The 22,586-nt window shown below is 37.0% G+C and overlaps 1 protein-coding gene across 2 annotated transcripts in view; it reads left to right on the top strand.

The window, feature by feature from the left end:
• Positions 1 to 22,586, top strand: part of LOC122813973 (otoancorin-like) — a 656,691-nt gene that overhangs the window by 188,999 nt on the left and 445,106 nt on the right. For both annotated transcript variants that reach the window (XM_044086530.1, XM_044086531.1), the window contains exon 10: positions 2,341 to 2,508. In XM_044086530.1, coding sequence (XP_043942465.1) covers positions 2,341 to 2,508 — 168 coding nt within the window. The remainder of the gene's footprint in view (positions 1 to 2,340; positions 2,509 to 22,586) is intronic.

Here is a 22,586-nt window from a genome sequence, read left to right on the forward strand (position 1 = left end):
TGTACAAGAGTGGCATAATAAATGCTATGTGCAGATTAACAGACTAAACTATAACATTTACATCTTTGATGATACACTACTCCATTTTATACATTTTCAATGTTTTAAAATGAGATGTTATAAGTTTTTGACGTTTTGAAGTAAAACCATATATACATATATCTATGTATATCTATATATATATATATATAAAACCTATGGAATGCATCATCATCGACCTAATAAGCAAGGATATAGGGAATCTCCAAACTCTGGATCCCACACAGTTTGGTATTGTGAATGGTAGATCATGCCTGTTCAACTTGGTCAACTTCTTTGAGTCAGTCACTAGAGGTGTGGATGATGGCAAGGTGGTTCATACACCCTACCTTGACCTGGCCAAGCCCTTTGATACTATTCCCCACTCAGGAATCATAGAAAAACTCACTAAGCTAGGCATCAACCTGTATATCACTAGGTGAGTTGCAAACTGGCTCACGGGTAGAACCCACAGTGCAAAAGTAGCTGACTCCAAGTCAGACAACCGACCAGTCACAAATGCAGTCCCACAGGGTTCGGTCCTTGGTCCTCTCCTGTTTAGTATCTACTTCTCTGAAGTCCAGGCCAACACAAAGGGATTCTGGCTGACAAAGTTTGCTGACAATTGCAAGTTGGGAGCTATTATTATCTCTCCCAGTGATGCTGACATTCTACAGAAAGCCCTCACTGAGACCAGTGACTGGTATTGGAACCATGGCCTTAAGCTCAATGCCAAAAAAATGTATCGTCAACCCCTTTGGGAAAAACCTGGTTCCCATGAATTACCACATCGATGGTAGTCCACTGAACACAGGAGGCATTATACGAGATCTGGGATCACAGGTTAACAGCAACCTCTCTTTTGACCACCACATTGCCACTGTGGTCAGAAAGTCCTTCTATGTGGCACATCTCATTACTAAGGGTTTTGCATACAAGAAGAAAGTGGTCATTGTCTACCTCTACTCTTCCCTTGTTAGACCAATCATTGAGTACAATGCCCCATTTGGCATGTACCTCACTAAACACCTGCAACAACTGGAGATGCCACAAAAGTACCTCTTGAAGAGGATCCTAGGCCTTAAACATTTGTCCTATATGGACATACTTAAAAAACTCCAACTATTCTCTGTTTCATATCATCTCCATAGAGACAAACTCTGCTTGACTTACAAAGCCATGTCTGACCCAGCTCTGTTAGAAATGCTGCATCTAAAGAAATCCCAATCCCTCTGCACCACATGCTCCAGAGACCGCAACTTCATTACCACAATCAACAAACCATGCTGGAGGGGCAGGTTCATAACCCAGAGACTGCCCATGCTATGGAATAGACTTCCCATACATGTCAAGCAGAGCACTTCACTGGCCATCTTAAAGAGAAATCTTGATGAGTGGATGGGAAATAGAAAATTCACCCCAGGAATCACTCCAGTGGCTTTACTAGGCTGAGGCACTGGGAACTAAGGTTGGGTGGCACGATGCCAGGGTAATCCTATGGGCTAGGCTTGTAAAAGGTCCAGGACCATTAGCCTAGTACACACCTATGAACATATATATATATATATATATATATATATATATATATATATATATATAGTAAACTATCAGTTAAACCGAACTCAAGCAACTGGCAAAAAATATCAAAGAAATACAGTACAATTTTCATGTGTTGTATCCCCTCCCTCAGAAACTTACCTTATATCTTTACAGTTTTAGAGTTTTGAAAAGGAAGATAGGGATAAATTCCCTCTCTCCCCAACCTGAGAACAAGTCAAACCAAACAAATAGCATAGGGTACAGTATTAGTCAGGGCTGTTTTTAATAGTAACCCTCAAGCAAACAGAAACTACAGTTGTCTGGCATCTACCAATCCCCATGGGTGCTGGTTAACTGAGAGTTTACTGTAGACATATCTATCTATTTATATATATATATATATATATATATATATATATATATATATATATATATATATATATATATATATATATATATATATATATATAAAACACACACACACACGTGCGTGCATGCGCGCGTGTGTGTGTGTGTGTGTGTGTGTGTGTGTGTGTGTGTGTGTGTGTGTGTGTCTGTGTGTGTGTCTGTGTCCTAACTGTAGAAATTACACATCCTGAAATATATTTTCAGCCTGTTGATCAAGTAAACCAAATAAATTGCATCAGCAGTAATAAAAACAACACAGTCCTGAATATTTCTGTTAAAAATTGTGTTTTCTGATTACAACAATTTCAATTCCACTCACTTGCATTTTTACTTGACATGTATTATTCAGTTCTGCTAACCTATACTATGTTTCAGGTTCCAGGTAACGTGCTCCGTCAGCTGGGTTCTCTTGCTTCTGGTGTGAGTACAAAGGTTTTGCAAAATATGACAGGAAATGATGTTTTAGATGCATTCCAAAATAAAGATATGAAAGATTCTCTACAAGACATGACAAAAGCACAGAAGAAAGCTATTCTTAATACAGTAAGTGAACACATTTTTTTATACTGGACTCTGATGCAAGTGAACATGGATTGCCAAAAATGCAATTAAATGTTATTATAAGACAGTTTATTTGCACATGAATAGTCATACTAAGTAAACAAAAAAGAGTGTGTATTAATTTTCATGCAACTTCATTTGAAACATGGTTAATAGGAAGGGTCGCTAGAATAAACATTCATGAATGCAAATCCAGTGGAAAGAAAGAGAGGGAGATGGAGAAATAGATCATCAGTACATATGCAATAATAAATTGATTGAGGTTATAAATAATATTAGGTGAAACAGCAGACTTGGTAGTAGCTTATGCAAATTAGATAACACTTGAGTGTAGTTTATACAAATTAGGTTAAAGGTTACATTTGAAGTATGGTGAGCAATGTGCTGCAAAGTTATTTCTGTGCACCTATTATTGTTAGACAGAAAGACTAGAGATAGGAAACAAATTTAGAAGTTGGCAATAAGCTTAAAAGGAAGATCAGGTCTTGAAAAATGGCATACACATTGCTGATAAACACATTACTGTCATCATGAAATAAAGAATTACTTATTTTTGTTAACAGAGTAAGCAAATGTGTATTATTAAATATTTCCAGAAAAGAAGTCTGCAATTATAACAGTTACGATTATTTGTTGAATGCAGTACAGCCTGTCATCTTACAAAATAATCAACAGTTTTAAGAGCTAGAGCAGCATTCTCAACAGAAAATCAGAAGAGGCTGTAGGATATGATGTAGAATGAGTCACTTATTTATTTATTTTGAAACATTATATTTTATTGCAAATTTCAATATAAGCAAGCATATACAGAAACATTTTATAACTATATGGAAAAGAACTTCTGCTGGGTCTTAGACCATAGTATATCCTTATTGGGTCTTACCATATCCCCAAACATCTTCAGCCAGGCTTCCATCATGTCTCAAGGTCAGGTAAGCCCAGACCCTTCTTTAAGCTTGGATATAAGTGTAAGTTGCTTCCACTAAATTTTAGATTTGCACCCTGCCCAGGCAAAATCCCAAAGACAAGAACTATGTTTTGACCCAAAACACAGGGGAGGAGATAGCTGGATGTCTGGGACATGTTTTTAATGAAGGGGAGAATATACCATGTTATAGCCTGGACTCTGTGAGGTATGTCTGTACAAATCTAAAAAATGCTTCAATTATTGACAAAAAAAAACTTAGTCTTACTTTATATGGTACTGCTACTGATTCCCTGGGAATCTAACAATGATCTTCTCATTTGTAGCCCCAAATACATTATTTTCTCTCCATACATGAAAATGGGAAGTCTACTTTTAAATTGTCTGTAGTATTGAAGTTTATTTTTACAGTTGTTGTTTTGCTAGCATTTATTTTATATCCAGAATTATTCCCAAACCTTTCCAGTTCCCCAAAATGGAATGCCATGCCTAATTCTGGATTGCTGAGACAAACTAGCTGGAACCCCAGCCAAATGGCATCTGTCAAAGAAATCTCACTATATTAAACAGCTTCTCTGCATCCAAGCTTGCTTTCACCAACTTCTATTTGGCAGCATGGACATAATCCATTTACATGAATGCCCTAACAAGATTATCAAAAGTTCTTCTACCATGAGCAAAACCTGTTTGAATCATATGTACAAACTTTAGCAAACATTTTTGCAAAAATAGTCATGATTTTTTAATCATGTTTTAAAATTGATATTGGTCTTTAAGATGCTACCAAGATGGTTGCTTACCCTGCTTACAGATCAGCACAATGACAGCCTCCCTCCAAGGTAAGGGGAAGAGACCAGAGGTAATAATTGTTTGGCCAAGGTGGAAAAATGTTTATGAAATCACCCCCACCATCATTTATATACCTCAACAGGAATACCACCACTACTAGGCATTTTCCTTTTAGAACACTGAATCAGGACACCCCATGCCTTCTGTTAGGTAACTGCTACAAGTAACATATCTGCCAATTCTGGAACTAGGTGAATCTTAGGCAATGGCCTCATAAAGGCTTTTGAATTTAAATTCAAAATAAAATGGTTATTACTGCTTACATATAGTTTCTGGTAATAATTGTAAAAGCTCCTATAAAGTCGAATGGGTTAGACAATGATTCCATGCATTCAGGGCCTTCAGTATGAACTGTCTATCTACTGTGTGTCTGCACAAAAGCAAAGTCAAATATTTATTGTTAGCTGGAGTATTTTTTGGGCTTGTATCAGCTTCTATAAATGATAATTGCCTCTCCCCTCCTCCTTTAACTGCCTAATCCTATCACAACTGCCAGTCCCATCCCCCTTCATCATCTGGGACTGAACCACTAGCAATTACAGTTGTGTGGATTCCAATTTTAGCTAAAATTTCTTCAGCTATCTTGGGTTTGTAATGTTTTAAAAAATTCCCCATTTGTCAGTTGAATTTGTCTCAGCAGAGTACTGGACTTCTCATTATGTCCCCTGGAAACCCTATCCAAGTCTTGAGAAAATCCTTGTATTGAACATTAAATCTTTCTCATTTGCAGAGTAATATATTTGCTTTCCAGTGCTTAAGTTCCATACTATCACAAAGATGTATCAACAGACTTAATGCCACATGGTCAGATTAAAAAAATGGGGGAAATATGATACTACTGTGAACCTATATTCTTTGTGGTAAAAAAAAAAACACTGTGCCTAGCTTTGAGAAACAGTTGTGACATACAGAGTAGAAAGTAAAAATATTTTGGAGAAGACCCATTACCTTGTGTGTATCCACCATTACAAATATGTGCAAATGTTAAGAGGAACATCTTCAGAGGCCTGCAGAGATGTATTGAGGAGATAAAGTCAAGTTACAATCCCCTTCCTATACTATGATCCCTTCTTGGAAGGGTATCTACTACCTAAAGATTTGAGCTATAACATTCAGGGATGTGTGATGGGGTAAATAAACATTGTTAAATATCATAACCCACCCTAGTAAATTACTATTTAATAATACATATCTTTGTTCCTCATCTATAAGAGCCTTGGCTGAGCAAAATTCATTGAAAACAAAGTAATAATCCTTTCTCCTCCAGCCAGATAAACAGCATAATAACCAATAGAATACAGACCCATAATGACCTTTTTATGCTCATGGGTAGTTAAGTAAATTTCTTGTAGAAACACAATACTTGGCCTATAAATTAAAATGTATGAGGAAACCCTACTCCACTTGTGTTGATCTAAAATTCCATTAACATTCCACAAGAATATAACAACTTTTAGCCATATCTGTCTATAAGTAGTGAATAATAACCCAAGCTTAGAACAGCTCTTTATCAAAGGTCCCACACCTCTAGTAAGCAGCAATTTTTCCTAATGATGATCTCACCCTACCCATCAGACCAAGTAAAATAAATTTCTGTTGTGTGCACCATCCAGAATGAAAGATTACCAAGCAACAACAAACAATAAAACCATATTCCAAGTATAACTATGTACAGATATTATGTCAAATTTATCTCTAGATAGAGGCAAGACTGAGAACAGCTGCCAGTCCCTCATAAAAGCTAGCTCTTTCTTAATACATCAGCAGTACCACTAATATCAATGTTATTAAAAAAGCAATTCCCATCCCACCTCCCCCTCGTTGCTTGCAATACTCTACTGGCAAAATCCAACTCTTTTTGCACATTTATGTGACTATAATGCATTTCATTAACCTTAGTAATAAGCTCTTTACATACAGAAAAAAGATGAAGAGAAGATAAAAGTTTTAAAGTCCAGCAAGGTCATAGGTTCATAGGTTCATAGGTTCATACTAGGCTATCTGCCCGAGGGCATTTACAAGCCTTTAGTATGGGGAACTATACCCATTATTTTGCTGTGCCTCTGTCGAGCAGTGACACTGAGGTAATCCCTGGTGTATATCTGCGATCTCCCATCCATTGGTCAAGATTTCTCTTGAACAAGGCCATTTGTTCCACAGCATAGGAGTCTTTGGGTGATGAATCTATCCACCCTTGTGGCTCTGATGGATCTAGATCTAGATTTTTTGAGGTCAGCAGTTTAACTAGATGATTGATTTCAGGCATTTAGCATAGCTATGTGATCTGCCTTCTGTTTGAACTTTGACCTGCATGTATTTTTTAAACAGTGGAAATGGTTCTGTTCATCTCCTACTCAAGCTGGTTCCTGCCTCTAGTAGGGCAGAGCAGTATTTTCTAAAGGTGTAGCTGTTATGTGCGTAGGCTTTAATGATGACTGTCTAAAGCTTATTCCAGGCTTCATTGGTGTCCATAAAGGTAACAGGCCCTCTGAGAAGATACATTTGAAAAATTGTTAGATAAATTAGTCTAAATGTCCAGCCATGTCTCTTGCCATGTCTCTTGCAAATCTACATTGTGGAATGAAACACTTGTCTCGGTTGGCTATTAACCAAAGAGCAATCCAGGTCAATAAAGATTTTATACCCATTCATCCAACATAAGTTGCTTAACAGGGACTCATACCTTCCGCAAAAGATTTTTCTTCCTGATTATCTTAAAAATCAAACCACTATTAGCCTGGGGAGGTGTTGTCTTTGCCTCATTGGTTCAAAGACTCAGTGAGCCTACTGCAAAACTAACTGCAAGTAAGACAATCCAGACCATTCTACAAGTTTCATTTTATTCAGGTACATATAGTTATTTCCCACCAACTGTTCAGGAATTCTTATAATTGAAATATTCTTACATCAGTCTCTGTCTGTCAAATAAACTTGTTTCAATTCCAACACTTCTGTTGTGGCTTCTGTTGATTGTAGTATTTCCTGGAGATCTTGAAGCTCATGCTCTTGGACCTTTAACTGACTGTAATGTAATGTAATGGACTTGTCCATCTCCTTCATCTTTAGGTCTGACCTAGAGATATAGTATGTAAACGTAATGATGATCTTTTACATCTGTACCTTCAGCTGCAATAATTTGTTCTCTACCAATTCAGCCAATCTTTCAGGAATAACAGACTGTATGTAGAAGTACACTGAACCAGTAGCATCCCCATCTGCAATAGCAGCATGAAGATTTTGCTCAGATTTTTTTCTTTCTTCTTATACATTGCAGGGGCATGTGGTTCTATGCCAGGCTGCTCCTCCAATTACACTGTATACTTTTGCAAGCTAAATTAAATTATTATAAAATTTTAATAGCTATGTAGTGGGGAAGGTGAGAGCGATAATATTTTGATGTTCATATTTCTCTGTTGGAACCAGAAACACAAGAATTACTTTAACTCAACACATAAAACAAAAGCACTGATACGTTTCACAATTAATGAGACATACATCAACACTAATGATATTTGGAACTACAGAGAAACTTGCTAATTAAGAACGTGTAAGAAAAGTTAACCATTTAGGTTACCTTATTCCTTTTGTGACTTAACAGAAATATCTTGGCATAGTAGACAAACAGCTGTCATTTACTCTTTACACTAATCAGATTGTGAAGCAACACTTAATTGATTTTTAATCTTTCTACAAGATCTGATATAATTTCTCCTTCAAAGCTGGGAAAACAGTAGACAGCAATCTGCTAATTCTGCAGGCTGAGTACTGTTTTCACAAAGCTTTCAACTCTTTTTATAATACTAGCACATTACAAAATACCGGCAATAAAACATTTCTCCTCATATAACTCTTTTCATCTTTAAAGAACTCTACTGCCTGACCTTTAAAAAGTTGATTGGCTATGTATTACTGCAATCTTTTATCATTATCATTTAAATTTCTCTTTAATAGGTGCTAAAATTACTTTACCTCTATGCTTCATACCAAAGCCAGTTCATACTCATTTAAATCTATAGATGAACCTTGCATCCTATTGTTACAACCTTCCTTCAAGAAGATATTAGGAGAAAAACACTTTTCAAAGATTAGTTCAGCAGCATGGATGGTACTTTAGAACCTAACAGCATAGTATACTTTACATTCAGAAGAAAACTACTAAATCACACACACACACACACACATATATATATATATATATATATATATATATATATATATATGTATGTATGTGTGTGTGTGTGTGTGTGTGTGTGTGTGTGTGTGTATACATATTTCTTTCATGCTGTTACTGGCTAATGCATTAGGATTCATAGTCCATTCTTTGAACATAATTTTGACAAACTGGGGAAAAAAAATAGTTCGTCAAGAGCTCCTTCGTCAGGCAACTCAACAATTTATTTAAAGGGGCACTCCCTACACGTAGCATAAAAAAAGTTCCCCCTGCACGAAGGGCAGTTGCACGGCTTGAACAATATAGAATCCAAGGACAAAAATGAAAGCCTCTGCTGCACGGCTGTCAGTTTTTTTCAAAGATGACACTTCCGGGACATCCAGTCTGTTTATTCGGTCCCCTAAGAGCATTTACACAGTCGGCTCACCTGAAGGAATACTTTGTAGAGCCTGAAGACTATTTTAACCTCCCAAAAACGAGACTGCAAACAAATGCGTGCTTGTTGTTTTGGAGCTCAAAGATAAGCTACCTGTCCTGGTTAGGAAGCTTAAAATCAAGCAATTTAAACATGTTTTTTTTTGTTTTTTTTTTTTTTTTTTTATAGGCTAATTCTTAATCCCAAGTGAGAAACATTGCTTTAAATTACCGCAACACTAAATGCTGACATTTAATTATTAAATTCAATTATTTAACTATCCTATATCCTACGGATACATATTTCAAATGTTAACATTTATTATTTAAAGGAACATGCAGCCCCTAAAGCAGCTAAAAACAAACGGGCTGTGTCAACACAAGGAGGATAGTTTTTTTAGTCAACATTTTGTGCAACTGATTTTAATTTTTTTCCTTTGTAATTTCAGTAGTACTAAACAGCTCTCTATATTGTGTGTAATTGTGGTTATTATCCTCTTCAGTTTTCTCATGTGCTAATGCAGTTATAGTCTGTTAATTTATTCTAATTCAGATATCTATATATATTTTATTGATTGTGAACTGCTTGATAGTCTGAAATGATTAATCTGACTGAATGTTCTATGCCAGTTTAAAATTCCAAAAAGCAAATAAATACGTGCGTACACACACACACACACACACACACACACACACACACACACACACACACACACACACACACACACACACACACATCTCAAGTGGAGATTTGAGTGCAGAATCAGGAGCACTGAATTTAGGGGCTGAAGGAAGTGTAAGGTGACAATGATGTGTACATGACCCGGTAAGGAAAAACGAAATTGCAACAGGGGTTTCATCGTATCTGCTTAGCACCTAGATACTTTTGAGCTTTTTGGTAATGCAACAGTCCATCCCCTACGTTATTGATCACAATCATGCTGAATCAGCACAAGATGACATCTGACAGATAAAAAGGCTACATTTAGCTGAGAACATCCACACCCTTTAGAGCTCACTGGGAAATTCTGTATAGTACATAACTGTGGTAATAGTTGCAGTGAGGAAGTGCTTTTGGAAAGGTTACAGGAAGATGGTGGCCAGGTCTGTCAGCTTGGTTTGGTGTCACATGAGGAAGTCTGCGAAAGAAAACATTAGGTTGAAAGAAAATAAGGCAGAATATGAAGGAGAACTGTAAACATCATAAATCTAGCAAAGAAGACTTGACACTCAAATCTGAATATAATATCTGAATATTCAATTTAACCTTATGTAAAAAGTTTTTTACTGTAGTCTTTGCCTCAAAATTGTGACACGTATTGAGATATCTCTGCTGGTTAGCCTTACTTAAATCCATTCTAGGGATATGCTTCTATAAGCCATATTTTTCAAACTGTTGTCTAATTTGATGAAAGGAGAGATATGTTTGCTTGGTTAATCATATGTTCATGTTTGTACTTGATCCAAAGTTGATTGTTCTATCTCTTCAAGCTATCTATGTGTTCTTATACATCCTTGTGTATATAATTGAAGATACTCACACTAGTATTAAGTAAACTCCCTTCTTAACCCACAATAAACCAAAATGAGACACAACACATATCTTTAATCTTCTGCACCAACGGGTAACCTTAGACAAGTTACTTAATACCATGAATAAGGGGATTAAACACCTTGCTCCTGAGGATCTCTTATAGGAAACACCAGCATTATATAACATATAAGGGTAACATTAAATGTTTTGGATGATAGATATGCTGACTAAAATGTTGGGATTAAAACAAGACAACAATACTTATAATTGATTGTTAACGTTAACACCAGACATATAAACATTCACACATGTATTCACGCTCACATGCACTCTTACACTCATATTTTGACACAGATAGCTGTAATTATAATGTTTCTATCTGAATAATCTAGTCTCATACCATCCTGGTAATGGAAGGATGCTGGCCCCTGTCCTCCCTCATAATACTTGTTGTGAACGATCATATCAGTTGACATGATTGAAGAAATAACAAATTTAGACGTACTAAGAATAAAAATAATACCTAATTATTCTAGAATACAGTTTTAATGTTTGTAAATATTGGTTCTAATATTTTCTTTCAAGGTTGCTTTTCCCAACTACTGTTAATGATGTAAGATATACACCTTTGATGTTATAACTTCTTTTTATTAAAATTTGTTGAGGAGACTTAGGTTATATTAGTAGTGCTTTTTAGGGAGTCAGTTTGTTAAGCTTTGTCAGTGTTGTTAAATCCCATGCAGGGTTACCCGCCTTCATTCTTACTTAAATTTTAAAACACAATATGTTAATACTCTATTGAACTATAAATCTACAAACTTAATAACTACTTATTCCCTGCTTTATTCCTGGTCCATGGGGGTAGTGGTAAGGCACAGAGCTGGGACGGGAATAATAATATGCTTTCTTAATTCGATCTCATCAAAATATAAACAAAAATTATTAACTCTAAATAATACACAAGTCTTATTATACCGACACGCCAAATGCCTCAATGTGGGAATTTGACTCATGGAATATCAAAGGGCTCCAGAATAAAAAGAAAAGGAAACTTTTTTTACACCTCATTTTACAAGCAAAAGCAAACTTTATACTAGTCCAGGAGACACATCTAACCCTTGAACAATGGTCAGAAATTAGGGAAAAAAATTGATAAGGGAAATTATAGCTTCTGAAGGTAAAACCAGCAATGCGGGGGTAGCTATATTAATTAAAAAGCAATATCAAGACAAAATTCTGGAAACCAAAGTAGACAAAGAGGGGAGGTGGTGCTATGTAACTCTTTCAACTCCAATTATTCCTAAGCCCATTCTGTTACTAAATATCTATGCCCCTTGTAATAATCAATACTCTTTTCTTGCATCACTATACCCTATTCTAAACCAATTCCAAAACTATTATATGATTCTAGGTGGTGATTGGAACACATACCAAAATCCAGAACAAGACAAATCAAGTATAACCCTATCACATAACAAACAAGCATCTATAGCTCTAAATGAACTCAAACATGATTACAATCTATATGATCCCTTTAAATATGGAGATAGCCCAAATAAAACTAGTACATTTACGTTCTACTCCAATTGCCACAAAATGTGGTCAAGAATAGATTTCTTTTTAATTTCGGAAGCACTCATTAGTTTAGACCCAAAATTGAACATCCACACTAGATACCTTTCTGACCACTCCAAAATTACTCTAAATATTAATGGAAACCCCAAAAACTGTACAATAAAAAGAGGATACAATTAGTCTCTGAACCCCAATCTTTTAACCAAAAAAGAGATAATTAACGAGATTCAATCTATTCTCACGTCAACCCTGTCTAACATTCCGAATTCGCAGATACCCCTGGATATTGAATGGCCGGCAACCAAAGCACAATTTAGGGGAATATTCATTAAAAAAAGCAGCTTACCATAAAAAAATTCAACTTAAAGAGGAGTAGGATTTGGAAACTAAAATAAAATTACTCGAGCATGATTTATTAACTAACTTTAATACTCAAACAGAAACAGAAATCTTGAAACTTCAAAAGGATCTCTACCTTCTGCATAACAATAAATTATCCTTTCATGAAACCAAAATGTTAGCTAACTATGATAATGAAGTCCAATCACCATCCCGAGCTCTAGCTAGGATTATAAATCAAACCAAGTCCCCCTCTCAAATATCCAAAATATTTTATGAGAACAGACACTATACTAAAAATGATGATATTATTAAAACCTTTGAGTTAATATATTCACAAACCTATGGAGATCAACTAACACTACCCTCAAAAGAAGTTAGATCATACTTTCTCCAAAATCTCAATTTCCCGAAATTAGACCCAAACCAACAAGAAAAATTAAGTGAACCCATCTATATTGACGAAATAACCTCAACAATTCAGCAAATGAAATCACATAAAGCCCCCGGCCCTGACGGTCTCACTACCGAATTTTATAAAACTTTCTACCCCATCGTAGCCCAAATTTTATTCCATATACTGAACTATATAATAAATAATAAAATCATTGATGTACACTTTAATGCATCTAAAACTATTTTCATACTTAAAGAAAAAGCAGACCCCAAAAACCCAGTTATAGACCCATATCACTATTAAACATTGACACCAAAATCTTAACATCTATACTTGCAAACAGACTGAAAAACTTAATAGATTATTTCCCCGAACAATCTGGTTTTATAACATTTAGACAAATGAGTGATAATACATTAACACTAAATATACTAATCTCGTATACTAATCAAAACAATCTAAACATATACACACTCGTGATTGATGCCCATAAAATAAATAAAAAAAGCACCAAATCTTGCGAGTCCACAGTAATATTTAATAAATGTTATAAATTATAAAAATATGCCCATAAAGCCTTTGATAGAGCAAATACAAAATTTTTACTTCAAACTCTGCCTTACTTTAACATACCCCCAAAATGTATCCAAATATTACAAATATTGTACAATAGCCCCTATACATCTTTATATATTAACAAAACCTGGTCAAAAAGAATTCCAATTAAAAATGGAACACGTCAAGGATGCCCTCTAACTCCTTTACTTTTCAACTTATATCCAGAGCCTCTCTTCCTAAATATAAAACAAAATATATATCATAACCCCCCAATAATTTATAACACCAAAATCTTCTTATCTGCTATTGCTGATGATCTAAATATTTATTGTACCACCCCAATTTCGGATATAAATAAAATATCATCTGCTATTGAACACTCCTCGATTATATGGAATTACAAATTAAACCTCAAAAAAACTAACATTTTCCCCTTAAAAACTCCTAAACTATTCTCTCTTCTACCACTGGTAGGGAAATTAAAAACTGAAGAAGTAATTAAGTACTTAGGCATTACATTCTCTACAAACAACAAAGACTTTTACTCAAACAACATAAAGCAAAAATGGCAAGACATTTCACTAGACCTTAATAGATGGAAAAACCTAAGGCTACCATTTTTGGCCAAAGTTTCTGTAATTAAAATGAATTCCTTACCCAGATTACTCTATATTTTCATGACTTCCCAGATAACCATACCTAATAAATTTTTTAAACAAGTACACACTGAGCTTGCCAAATTCATCTGGGAACCCCAAAAAAAACAGAATTTCATATGACAAATTAACGACCCCCCCAAAAAATTAAAGGTGGCTTAGATCTTCCAAACTTTGGGACATACTAATTAATTATAAACACCAATAGAGTTTTATGAATAGCTGAATACAACCCAAAAGATAAAGCTTGGTACCCACACTGGCTAAGAATATACCATAACCATATCAAAAGCCTGGACATCAACCCCAAAGCATTACCATTTCTAAACACCAGCTCAATGAAATCCTATGATGACATTACAACCTTTACATAAAAACCCTAATCTTAAAATAAATAACCAGACTTTAAACCTAAACCACTTCCCTCGACTAATAAACACAACAATCCAAGACATATATCCATACTTAAATTGCTCTGTAAAAGAAATAAGGAACCAATTGAACCTTCCCAAATCATACTTACTGATCCTGAGACAGATCAAGGAGTTATGTACCAGTTATCTCCATGACACTATCACAAGTAATGAAGAAATAGCAACTTGTAACTTACTCTGGAAGACTATCCTCGCAACTAAAAAAATTTACCACCTATATCTACAAAATTATCAAAGACATTAAATTCCAGAAACATATACTCATTTCTAACTATTGGAGAAAAAAACTTTCATCCATTGATAATCATAAATTGAATCAAGCAATTAACCTAGCAATAAAATCTATACCCCTTAAAAACTAGCTTTTACTCAACTCATGATCTATAACAATGCGTATTTCACACCTGCTATTCTGCATAAATTTAATCCTATAAAATCTTCACTCTGCACACACTGTAAAGACCAATCTGCTGACTTACTCCACTTTTTCTGGAGCTGTAAATGTGTATTTAAACTTTTATTTTTTTTGCCAATTGCAGTAGCGAATGGCTGATATATCTAGAAACATGCAGCTGTGGCTCTTTTTATATAGGGCAAACCTCACGACCACTAAGACTGAGAATTTCTGAGCATACCAGTGATATGAAGAACAAGAAACTAAATAGTGCTTTATATAAACATTGTCTAAAACATTCATCTGCCAAGTTTAGTTTCATGGTAATAGATATCATGAAAGGGAACAAATCCAACAAAGTGGGTTGGCATTCTATTCTTGACACCAAGGAGAAAAAATGGATTGTTAAACTGGGTGGTTTATTTCCATCTGGATTAAATGAACAATGTTAGATGAAGCAATTACAAGCTGATTCTAATTAAGTGCATGTATAAAAGACAAATTGAAATTAATTTTATTTTACACTGAGGAAGGTTGTGGTGTGTACCAGCCGAAACCGGTCTGTTTGTTTTGTTTTTGCACTGCATTTTACACTGAGGAAGGTTGTGGTGTGTACCAGCCGAAACTGGTCTGTTTGTTTTGTTTTTGCACTGCGTTAACTAAATAAATTTGTTTTTTTTTTCAGCCTTACAGTTTGCTGGCTTACATTTTTGTTTTTGCACTCCCTATATCCCAGGGACTTATATATACCAATTCTGAGGTCAGGCAACAGTAGAGAAAGAAGCAAAATCCACTGTCATTGAACATAATGTCTGTGAGCAGCAGTCCCTCTTTTTGCATTCACTGAATTTATGTTCAGTTACAGGACATAGGTTCATAGGTTCATAGGCTGATACTAGGCTATCTGCCCTAGGGCATTTATAAGCCTAGCCAGAGTGTGTTTGGCTTTTGCCACCCTTTTAGATTAGTTGACTGTGCCTCTGTATAGTAGGTCACAGAAGATAGCCCTCTTGAGATTAGTTTACTGTGCCTTTGTCTAGTAGGGACACAGAAGAGATCCCAGGGTTAAACCTACAATCTCCCATCCACTCGTCAAGATTTCTCTTGAAGAGGGTTATTGAAGGACTCTGCCTAACATGGATTGGGATTTTGTTCCAGAGTGAGGGGAGCCTCTGGGATATGAATCTGTCCCTCCAGCATGCCCTATTTATTTCTGTGCTGAGGTTTAAGTCCCTGGAGCATGTAGCTCTATGAGATTTGGATTTCCTGAGGTGGAACATGTCCATTAATTCTGGGTTGGACATGGCTTTATACGTCAGGCACAGATCGCCTCTGAGTAGGCGGTAAGCAACTGAGTAGAGCTGGAGTTTCTTTAGCCTAACTGCATAGGGCATCTGTTTGAGTCCCTTGATCCTCTTGGTGAGGTACTTTTGGGGTATTTCCAGTTGCTGCAGGTGTCGGGTAGGGTACATCCCAAATGGGGCATTGTATTCAATTATGGGCCTCATGAGTGATGAGTAGAAGGGCACAATGACCACTCTTGATCTAGATGTGAACCCTTTCGTGATAAGGTGGGCTATATAGAAGGTCTTTCTAACCACTCTGGCAATGTGATTGTCAAAGGAGAGATTGCTATCTACTTGGGCCCCCAAATCCCTAATTACTTCTTCTGTACTTAATGGATTACCACCTATGTGGTAATATGTTGGCACTTTGTTTTTCCCAAAGGGGATGACTATACACTTTTTGGAATTTAGCTTTAGGCCATGGCTCTGGCACCAGTTATCTGTCTCTGTGAGACCCTTTTGGAGGATGCTTGTGTCAGTCGGTGAGTCGATTATGGCACCCAGTTTGCAGTCATCTGCGAACTTGGTCAGCCATAGTCCTCCCATGTTAGCCTGTATTTCAGAGAAATATATACCAAACAAGAGAGGTCCCAGGACTGAGCCTTGTGGGATGCCACTTGTAACTGGTTTAGAGTATGACATGGCACCTGCAATTCTGACCATGTGGGTTCTATCCCTGAGCCAGTTTGCAACCCATCTTGTGACATAGGGGTTGATATTTAAGCTGGTGAGCTTATTTATGATGCCCGAGTGGGGTATTGTGTCGAAGGCTTTTGCGAGGTCCAGGTAGGCTGTGTGGACTACCTTCCCTTCATCTATGGCCTTGGTGACTGTTTCAAAGAAGTCTACCAGGTTCAAGAAGCAAGATCTGCCCTTAACAAAGCCGAATTGGGTAGGATCCAGTGTTTGGAGGTTCCCAATGTCTTTGCTTATGAGTTTCATGATGATACGCTCCATAGCTTTGCAGACCAGGCTAGTCAGGCTTATAGGGCGATAGTTTCTGGGGTCCATTGTGGCACCACCTTTGTGGAGTGGGACCACTGTTGCTGTACACCATTCCTTGGGTACATATCCTGTAGTAAGGCTGAGATTGAACAGTGACTTTATGTGAGGGTTCAGTTCTTCTTGGAGTTTGTGTAAGACGCAGCCCGGGACACCGCCCGGTCCCATTGATGCTGTGATTTTTGCTTTGAGAGGGCAGCTCTCACCTGTGCATCTGTGATGTCAGGGATGCTACACTCTGTTGGGATAGACATTTGCTCTTTTGGGGGGGAAGGGGGGGAGAAGTTTGCACTGAACCTGTCTGCCAGGATGTTGGCAATGTCTGTGGGTTCAGTGTGTTTTTTGTCATTTTGAACTAACTCAGAGCATATCTGGGAGTTGCCACCCAGGTTCCTGACATAACTAAAGAAGGCCTTGTGATTATCTTTAGCATCTTGTGCAATTTTTCTTTCAAAGCCGGCCTTAGATGATTTTATGAGGGATCGTAGTTTCTTGCTAGTACTGATCAGAGATGCCTTCCCTTTTTGGGATTTTGCTCTATCATGTAGTAGCTCCCTCCTTCTGTTGTATAGCTTATTTATGGCTGGGGTCCACCAGACAGGTCTCCTGCCTTTGGAGGAATGAGTCTTGGTTTTATCTGGGATAGCATGATCCATGCATTCCTGTAGGTGTTCATAGAAAGCGTTTGTAAAGGATTCTGCAGTTTGGGCAGTATTTTCCACTGGCCCGGGGGCTTTGAAGGATTCCACCTCGGTTTTGAAAAGTGTGAAGTTTGCTTTTGAGAAGTTCTTCACCGTGGTTCCCTTGGCTGGGGGTGGGGATGGGATATGGATGTCCAGTGAGATTAATTTATGGTCAGATCTTACCAATGAGGGGTATACCTCTGGTATGGAACATAGAGTCCCCATGTTGGTGATGATCAGGTCCAATATGTTTTCCCCTCTTGTGGGAGTGGTGACCAGTTGTTCCACACCATTTGAGTTTATAAATTCTAGGAACCATTGGGTGAGGGTGTTGGGGTTTGAGTAGTGCTCCTAGTCTATGTTTGGGTAGTTGAAGTCACCCAATATAATGGTGTTTGGAGAGACCATTATATTCTCCAGTGTTCTCAGGAAAGCTGAGTGGGGTTCCTGAGTTTGGGAGGGTGGTCTGTAGCAGGTTACAAACTGAAAGGCAGTTTTGCCCACTGTTCGTTGCACATGGATGGTCTCCGATGCTTCATGCAGTGCCACTAACCTGGAAGTGTGGGTATCTTTGATGAATATGGATACTCTCCCTCCTTTTGTGGTTCGGTCCGAGTTTTGGGGCCGAAAAGCATGGTATGAGGTATAACCTGCTAGTGTTGGGGTGCTCTCGGGAGCCTTGAACCAGGTTTTTGTTACTGCACAGATATCGATATTCTCCATACTGAGGAGAGCCTCAAGTGCATGCATCTTGAGGTTTAGACTTCTGGCGTTGAGCAGCATTACCCTTAGTTTCTTTTTCTTTGTGTTGTCTGTGGAGGTGGGTTTGTCTTTTGAGCCTTGCCTAAAAAAGGCACTATGGGGGTGGCAAGAGCCTTACCAGTATTCAAAAGCCCAGGGGTGACAGGTGCAAGCCATCCCTAGTGAAGTAACGTGGCTTTTCGAGCATGTCATCCCAGGCTGACAGACACTGGATCCCCTTTGAATGACACCAATACTTTAGCCAATCGTTAAAATTGACCATTTTGTATTTATACTGTGGCATCATTCTTGGTGAGGGTAAGATGCTGCTCAAGGTCAGGGTCATACCGGCCTGGGCTACATGATCAGAGAGCTCCTCTATGTCTCTTTTCATGTAGTCCAGGGAGGTACGTCTCAGGTCATTCACACCAGCATGGACAATGACGGAGTCATATTTGTACTTGCTTTGGAGTGACCTGAGTGCTTGTGTTATGTGGCGGATCTTGGCACCTGACAGGCAGCTTACAGTGACCTTCTCCTTGTTCAGCCTGCTGAGTGGGACGTCAGTGTGTCTGACAATAGAGTCACCTATTACAAGTGTATTAGGTGTGTTGTTTAGCCTTAAGGGCTGTGACTGTGTGGCACACTGACTTTGTGAAATGTGATACGTGGTTATTGTTGCGAGGTAGCTGTTGCTAGGATGTCTGCTTTGGAGGTCTCTGCTGCTTGGGCAGATTTTTATTTAGAGCCTCCGAGTATGTTTTTGTGTGTTTATGTGTTTGGTTTTCTGTTGCTATAGGTCTATGTGAGACTGGATTTGTGGTGTGTATAGTTACTTTCTCCTCCTGACTGACTGCGCCAGTATTGGATTGAGAGAGCTCAGCCTCCAGTTTGGCTATATAGTTGCATCTCTTACATATATTTGAGCTTGTTGGGAGGAGGAGAGGGTGGTCTGTGTACATAAGGCAGTTGTAACATTGCCTCAAGATTCCCAGATTCACCAGCTGGACTGGAGAGTAAACCTGAAACTGACTTTTGGGCATGCCAGAATAGTATAAGGAACTACTTTTTGACTGATCAAAAAGGACCATTAGGGAGCCAAGTACTTAAAGGGAGTATAAGAGGGTGTAGTGCTTTAGTTTATTAGTGCTTACTTATAAGATTACTTATACGAGCAACTGCAGGGCTTTAGAATGAAAATAGAGTGCTTACACTGAGATTTAGAACAGTTATAAGGGAAAAAGTGAAGAGCAGACTTTGTGAAGCCGGGAATAGCTTAAACATACATTACGCAACATTACTTCTTATTGACAATTTCAAAGAATCTGTGCTAAATGTCTTTGTAGGTATCACACATTTATACTTTTGTGCAGACCTACTTTCTTTGGTCATTGTTGACAAGGAAAAAGATTGGCTGTAGACCACTCCACTCACCCACTTAGAAAAGTGTAAATAAATAAATGGCTGCCTACATACATACATGCATACACACATACATATATAAATACATACATAAAACAGGTTTATAAAAATATATATATAAATATACTGTACCTGTTTTCACAGTACAACCTTATTTAGTATACTCTACAGGTTCATACTAGGTTCTAGACCATTTCTATCCCTATAAAATTCTGAACTATGTGTGCAGTGCTTTAGACCAGAAGGGTATAAAACAATGCCCATTTCACACTACTAAAGTTGTGAAGATTTCTAATTATCATCACAGAACAATATGCCCAGATCTACTTTATCTGCATGTGTGTAAACCAGCTACATCACAGTTTATTGTATAGTGGTATACTGAAAGACATAATACTAAATGCAAAATCTCAAAATGTTGAAACTTTACAATTGTAAACTCAAAATACTTACTAATAACATACATGTGTCACATCCATACACTCCACCAGGTCTAGTACACAATAAGTCTACAAACATTATCACTGCCCTGTTAGTATTCGGAAATGGGCACTAACATGGGTCATGGCTTCCTGTGGGGTGGGGGGGAGTCAGGTACAGTTCTGTCTATACATGCAGTGTAGAAGGTATTTTGATTTCAACATTTTAACACTTCAGCATATTGACATTTCAATATTCAAAATACAAATTAATATGACAATACTATGCATTTTGTAACAGATGTTTCAGGAAGGGCTCATAAACCTATATTTCATTGTACAAACTAATATAAATCCATGCTGTTATTTCACACTGTGCAACACTATTGGTACTCGATTAGTAAACTTCATAAACTTCCCATCTACTACCAGTACCTTTACACAGAACTGATCCCTTAAGCAACTTCCATATGATTTGAGAAATACAGTATTAAACCAGAAAATGTAAATGAGTTTTTCCCAGCCATATTACCCCAAAGCTAAAGGAATTCATTAGTGCAGAGGACCTATAGGGTAAGACAGGCTAGACAATGAAAATATTATGTCTTTATTATGTCTTACTACTATGCACTGTAGCTTCAGCTGTTCAGCAGATGGGTTCCTGTTATATAATGCATGCTATTAGTCACTCATGGATCCAGGTTTATGGAAGACATAAGCCATGACTTACCAGCTCCCCTACCGATATGTGTGCTCTGTAGACTGAACTATATGAAGCTATATATTGCACAGGTTTACCTGAAGCATAACAAACCTTGACTAGCTCATGATATATATCTGTGCTACATAATCAGCTTCTGTAACTCGGTACCACTTAATGTTTGGAGCAAGTGTTTAAGGAATCATTACTGACACCACACTTCTCAATGGCAGGATAAATTCAGTTACTGACTATTCATACATTGGAAATGGGTTTGGAAAGCAGGTTTCTTGTTACTAGCATAGGTTTCCACACTGCTTTCAGGGATTCATTGTGAATTCCAGCCACCTTAAATAAAAATAAAAGTCTTTAACTCCCTGGGCATTCTGTTGTTAACTAACATTTAATGCAAGACTCCCTTTCCACACTATGTTTACCTAGGTTTGTCAATATCACTCCCACTCTTTTATTGCATGTATCTATATCTATATCTATATATAGGTGGAGATGACTTATCAAACTAAACATAATTCAAGCTATATGACTCCCAGTAGAAAATACTGAAAGACAAATTTACAGAAAAATGGACAAAAAATTGTCACCTTTTTTGCAGCCCCCCCCAAATACTGGAATATACTAACTACGAGATTGCACATTGCTGAGAAAACTGAAAATATTTTATCCTGGTACTGTTTGATCTTGCTGCTATTAGAATGCTGAGATGGCACTCCTGTTTGATATACATGTTATTTAATCACTTCGATTTAAATAGTATATATTCAGAAACAATACATTTTGAAAACATATAACTATATATATATATATATGTATATATATATATATATATATATATATATATATATGTATATAGACATAGATATAGGTGTGTGTATATATGTATATATTTAAAACAATCCAAACAGCATACTATCAACAGCAAAAATGTCAACTCAAATATATCTGTACACAAAATATTGACAAAACTAAGCCACATCCAAAAACATAGTGCACCATGCACACCTCAAATTATTATGCATGCCAGCTCTGAGTTTGCACAGTAGTGGAGAAAGGGTATAAACCCTTTTCAAGTATAATGTCAATTTTGTTGATATTTTATCTTTAGATATTTCTGAATTTATACATTTTGCAGCTGATATTTTGCTGTAGGTATGATGCTGTTTAGATCATGACAATTATGCACACATACATATGTAAAGAAAATGTAAAATGGTCACAGAAGCAATAAAATTGCCTTTGCATTAGTGATCATTACAAAATAAACACATACACTCACTCATTCTTACACTCACCCACACACAGGACCAAAAGAAACACAAACACCCCATCATAGGAGCTATGTCTCGACATCCAGCTGCTTATACACTAATTCCCCTGTCACACAACCACCACAAAATCACAATCAGTCCAAGAAAATAAAAGCTGTTCCAGAATGAAGAGTAAAAACTCAGGCCACATCTATCTACTATCTATCTATCTATCT

Source organism: Protopterus annectens, chromosome 10.part0 (assembly GCF_019279795.1).
Source record: "Protopterus annectens isolate FY-2018-M chromosome 10.part0, PAN1.0, whole genome shotgun sequence".
NCBI lineage: Eukaryota > Metazoa > Chordata > Ceratodontiformes > Protopteridae > Protopterus > Protopterus annectens.